The 5967-nt window shown below is 37.9% G+C and overlaps 1 protein-coding gene across 1 annotated transcript in view; it reads left to right on the forward strand.

The window, feature by feature from the left end:
• The window catches only part of srgap3 (SLIT-ROBO Rho GTPase activating protein 3), a 128835-nt gene extending 123496 nt beyond the window's left edge, over positions 1–5339 (forward strand). The window contains exons 20-22 of the mRNA XM_043241662.1: positions 1719–1868; positions 2119–2428; positions 4589–5339. Coding sequence (XP_043097597.1) covers positions 1719–1868; positions 2119–2428; positions 4589–5026 — 898 coding nt within the window. The 3' untranslated portion in view covers positions 5027–5339. The remainder of the gene's footprint in view (positions 1–1718; positions 1869–2118; positions 2429–4588) is intronic.
• The last annotated feature ends 628 nt before the right edge of the window (positions 5340–5967 follow it).

The raw sequence follows: 5967 nt of genomic DNA on the forward strand, positions 1-5967 counted from the left end.
CCGCATGTTTATTTTTATGCCCTTGGAACTAGTTACAGGACAGTTCAATACATGTTGCCTTGTTGAAAGTGTTGCCCTCTGGGTAATATATGACTAATCAACCAGGCCATCTGGCCTGAGTTCATACCTTAATAGCTCAAGTGAGAATCAAATAGTTCCCTCCATTAACACTTTAGACTTTAATTAAAATTTAACAGCACTGAATGGCAGTTAAAGAATGCCCGTTATGTCTTTGGCAGGAAACCTTTCCTCCACTATAAGAGTCTAATTGTGTTTCGGAAGCACCAAGCATTAGTGGTGCTGTAATGTGCTAGGCATGCGTTTATGTCAAAGCCTGTTGGGTGCAGTGGGACATGACGTACTTCACTGAGGTTAAAGTGAGTTGAAAGTAAGCCGATAAAGTGTTCAGGGGTTTTCTGCCCCTCTTTTACTGCTTTATGAGGTCCTGAGATGACATGAAAGTGAAAAAAGTTAATTGCAGCGTCCTTGAGTTGATCATATTTATATCATCAGCTGATATTAACTGTCCTACCTCTGTTTCAGTAATTACTAAAATGATGACATGCTCATTATCTCTTTGTATGGTCTAACTGGTGTCAGTTTGATGAATGAGATTATTAAAAGGGTAGGTCTAAGCTCTGTTCCTAATATTGCAAAAGTTGACAGCAGCAAATAAGGAAAATTGAGGTTGCTAAAATGAAAAGAGGGTAGGATGAATGACCAAAATCTTGTATCACACTGGTTATTTGTGCTGTAAATTCAACCCCAAACTGATGTATATATGATGTATATATTGTATATAAGCATTAATAATCTAGTGACTTGCCTACTTTAAAAATGAAAGGGTGCATAAAGTTTCAGATTTATGTGGGTTGCAAACTGCACATTTAAATAGGAGCAAATTTCTGAAACCCATGTTCATACATCTAGTGGAAGGCCAAACCAGAAGAACAGAAGCTGTTAGAGAGGATCAGCTTCCTCTTAATGGCAATGGTTTTGAAATTAAGGGTCCAATAAGCACGTACTTCAGTCCATTTAGTGTGTTCAAAAGGCACTCAGAAAAATGAATTGCTAAATGATTGCATAATGAAACATTTGGGCTGTAGACTTTTTCTGAGACTTTTTTTTTCCCCTCATGAATGTGACGCTCAACAGCTTCAGATTACCAAACACCTTCTGCTGTCATCTCCCAAGAGAACTGTAAAAGCAGCCTGAGAACATGCTGTGAAACTGTGATCAGTGGATGTTTGCTTGCTCAGGGCTCTGGGAATGAGACGTGAAGTAAGAGTAATGCAGAGGCCGTCGGGACTGAAAAATAAGAATAGGCTTCTTTCATTGCCAGCTTTATTTGCATGGATTTGTTGGTGTTTGTGACAAGTTAGCTGGTGAACATAATGATATGGACCAACGTTCAAAAGTTTTGGGTTATACTTTTTATACAAAAAACAACAGTTTTTTGAGCACCAAATAAAGCAAATTACAATGATTTCCAATTTAGATTTTTTTATTATGTAGTATCTGCAGTATTGCTTTAAAAACAATTGCTTTGCCATCACAGGAATAATTTGCATTAAATTATAAATTACAGATATATTAATTTGTATGTCTTAATTAAAGGCAGTTTTTAGTTATTTTGGTCTTTTTAAAAATTATTTTAATCAGCCAACCTTCACGGACCATCAGAGTAACCAGAAAGATTTTTGTCTCTGTCTCTTTAGGGATGATGCGTTCTCTGATAGTCTGAGTCAGAAAGCTGACAGCGAGGCCAGCAGCGGACCTTTACTGGATGATAAAGCCTCATCCAAAAACGATCTTCAGTCCCCGTGTGAACCTTCACCTGATTACAACTTCGGCGGGGTCATGGGCCGGTCAGTGGCTGATTGTGCAGAATTCTGATTGTATTTATTCCACATATTTTCATCCCCAAGAACAAATAATGATGAAAAGTAAAGTGTTTAATTGACAAACAGTTGTTCTGTTTCTCCTCCCAGCTTGTTTACGTATTCATTTAGACACAAATAATTAACCAGACTTTTTTGACTCTGTTTGCTGTTTTCTTTAATTCAAAAACTGCATTGATGGACTGGATTTAAGCATTTTACTATCTCGTTTATTCAGGGTTAGGTTGCGTTCGGATGGGTCTGCCGTTCCTCGGCGCCGAAGTGGCACTGAATCTCACAGTCCTCCTCGAGACACTCCGCCGCGGGCCGCCGCCTGCCCCAGCAGCCCCCACAAGGTGGCGGTCACTAGAGGCCACATAGAGAGTCCCGAGAAGAGACGTTTGGGAACCTTTGGCAGTGCAGGCAGCATTAACTACCCCGAGAGAAAGGTCTATCCTGAGGGTCACCCGCTCAGGCCTGTGCCAGGAGCAACAAGACACAGCAGCCTTGGAGACCACAAGTCCTTGGAGGCTGAGGCTTTAGCGGAGGTGTGTGCGCGCGTGTGTGTGTGTGTGTGTTTGTGTATACACTAGAGGTCAAACGTTTGAATACAGAAAGATTTATTTTTTGATATTTGAAGTCTGTTTTACTCGCCAAGTCTGTTATACTCACTGTATTTATTGATAAGTGTACAGTAAAAATAGTAGTACTGTGAAATATTATTATAATTTAAAAAAAACTTTTCTACTTCAATGTTGAAAACAGTTATGCTGCTTCATATTTTTGTGGGACTACTACAGTTTTATATAGATGCTTCAACTAGATGCTTCAACCTTTTTATCACTGATATATTTTGGAAATGTTTATTAGAAATATGTTATATTAGAAATGAACACTGTAACTTGGAGAAATGACTGCTGACAATTCAGCTTTTCCATCACAGGAATCAATCAATTTTTCAAAAATATATTAATAGAAAAAGTTATTTTAAATGATAATATTATTTCAGTATTTTATTAATAATATTTTTTACTGTATTTTTTAACATTTATGAACGCCATCTTGTAATAAAATATTTAATCAGCACCATTAATCAGTTTAATGTATTTATTTATTTATTTTCAAATGAAAAATAGTAGTCAAATTGTAAAAATTACGTTTTTTTATTATTATTATTATTTTTTAAATTAGAGAAAAATTATTTATTTTTCTCATTGGAGAAAATGCTTTTAGAAATGAAAGAAAAAAAGTGCTTTTAGTTGCTTATTACAGGAGTAATAGCACTTCTCCTCGATTGCCCTACTTGAGCATTCAAGATACAAGGCTTACTCCGCAAAGTTTTAAGCAGAATAAGTATTCTTAAAACATATTTAAATTATTTATCTTAATCTAATTAAATCACTGTGATTTAGATATAATTATTTTAAACAGTTTCCTATTTCTGAGATCAAACGTTCTTGATAAGTGAACCATAAATCTTCTTATATTTTGTACGCTTATGAATCAAAGCTCAGAAGGATTCAAAATGTCTTATAAGCTGTAGTCATGAAAGCTTTTTGGTTTTTCTCTTGAACCTTTCAATTAGCCTTGAATTCTGTGAGGCTGGCGAGATTTAGTCCAGCAGAAACAAAGAGCTGGCACTGAAGCAGATATCAGCATGAACGGGATAGGCTGGCACTGATCCATGTGTTTCATTTGCGCACGGTTAAATAATGAAGTCTGTGACACACAGAACAGTTAATGATCTTTTGTAATGGGCCCTTTGTGTCTACACTCACCAAATGAAAAGAAAATGGCTTATGTGAATATAGACATCAAACTGGAGGTATGATTGATATTGTTGGACAGAAATGTGTTGTTTTGTATATTGATAATGCATTATAAGCGCAGACTGCATGATCTGATTAACATTACTGCTGGATGTGCAGTTTGGGAAATGTGTGTAAATGTGTTTAGGGGGGTGTGTGGGGTTATTGATGACATCTGTTCAGTAATAAGACCTTGCAAGGTACTTTTTGTGTGTGTGTGTGTGTGTGTGTGTGAGTGTGTGTCTTCATGAGCCTTTTATCTTCTGAACATTAAATTTTTATGGCATGCTCAGCTGTGAGACAGAGGACAGTCTTGAAAGAGAACGGGAAAGCAGGGAGTTTATAGTCTATCAGGACGGCAGCGACACTGTGTGTATATCAAACATAATCTGCCTCTGTGATATACTAGACCGCTTCCGAAGAAAGTAAGATGAATTTCAGGAAAGATGAGAGATTTCTAAGGCCACATAGCTCCGTAAATACTTTCTGTGCAGAAACCGACAAATTGAAGTTATCGATCATCATTATTTGTGGTGCTAGAGGATTTGAGCACATCCCTAATGCTTAACCCCGTTATATTAGCAATGCTTAAGACAAATGAGTCCAGTTAATGAAGTACCAAGAGCTATTTTCAGCATAATGACAAAAAACAGCATTTTTCATGACTTTATAACATTTTGTTCGGTTTATCTCAACGTCAAAACTAAACTAAAATGGGGTTTCATAAAAGAAAAATCTTCATTGTGATAATTGTGAATGATTTTAATTAAAACACTGTCGTGAAAATCTAAATTATATTATGAATAAAATGCTCGAACTTATGCAGATTTTTCAGTAGTCCATATTTTTAAAGAATATTTTAATCAGAAGTTATATCTAAAACAATATTTTTTCTTACAGGATATTGAGAAGACAATGAACACCGCACTTCATGAGCTGCGTGAATTGGAACGTCAAAACACAGCCAAACAAGCTCCCGACGTTGTTCTGGATACGTTAGAACCGCTCAAGAACCCTGTGAGCTCCGAGCCAGCGAGCCCCTTACACACCATCATGATCCGAGACCCGGAAGCGGCCCTCAGACGCAGCAGCAGCTCCACTACAGAGATGATGACCACCTTTAAACCGGCGCTGTCCGCCAGATTGGCCGGAGCCCAGCTCAGACCTCCACCCATGAGACCCGTGCGACCCCCGCCCACTCAGCACCGCTCCAGCAGCTCCAGCTCCTCTGGGGTGGGAAGCCCTGCCGTGACGCCCACAGAGAAGATCTTTCCAAACAACGCAAGCAACGCCGCGGCTTCCTCCGCCAACTCTGGCGAGAAACCCGGGACCATGTAGCAGCAGCAGCCGGCCCGTGGTGCGGTGTAGCTACCTGCGCTGGTGAGGGCTACCCAGGGCAAGGAAGTTCAGGAGTGCTGTTTCTATTTTACATTTATTTTTTGAGCCTTTGAGAGTAATGCAGCCGAGCTGTGGCTGTTGAGCCTAGTGAGTTGAGTCTGGCTCAGGTGATTCTTTTTTCCCATTCCATTCCGTTCTTCCCATCATTTCCTTCCTTCTCTGTGAAAAAAGTAAAAAAAATACAAGGGGGAAAAAAGACAATTTAAGGTTAATTTCATGCTACGATAAAAAGATGTTTAAAAAAAAAGATAAATTCCTGTTTTTTTGTTACTATTATTATTATTATTATTATTAATTTTACCTCAGAATTACTATTAACTTTTTGGCCACATTTTTATTTAGAGCAAGATCAAACGAGTGATTTGCATTTGTTTCTCTGTGCACTGGTTGGCCTGTTATTAATGAATGAGTAAACGTAGGACTGTTTTAAAACTAGTGATAAGTCCCACTCTCCAGAACTGGACTGTACATATAATAACGGTCACTCAAAGACTGTCTAACACAGCCAGCTACCTTTGAGCTATTGTAAATAGAGATATACTGTACTTGAACTTGTAATGCCTTTCGTTTGTAGAATAAGCGATATACATCTAAGTAACAACATAGCCAAGCTGTATACATATATGAGATGCAGAAAACCAATATACCAACTAATTGTAAGAAACCTGTGGTAAAATGTAGTTTAACTTGTATATAAATTTTGGGTAGATTCTTTTTTTAAGTGTCGATCTTGTACAGCCGAGGACAGAACAGGCAGGGAGACTGGTATGGCTTTATCGAAAACATTTACAACCAAGACGCAAACAAATAATGAATCAATAGTCTGAGCCATTAATATTAATGCTAGTTTGGAGAGTGCTCTACTTTTTTCTTCTCTGTGT

This window comes from Puntigrus tetrazona, chromosome 6, assembly GCF_018831695.1.
Source record: "Puntigrus tetrazona isolate hp1 chromosome 6, ASM1883169v1, whole genome shotgun sequence".
NCBI lineage: Eukaryota > Metazoa > Chordata > Actinopteri > Cypriniformes > Cyprinidae > Puntigrus > Puntigrus tetrazona.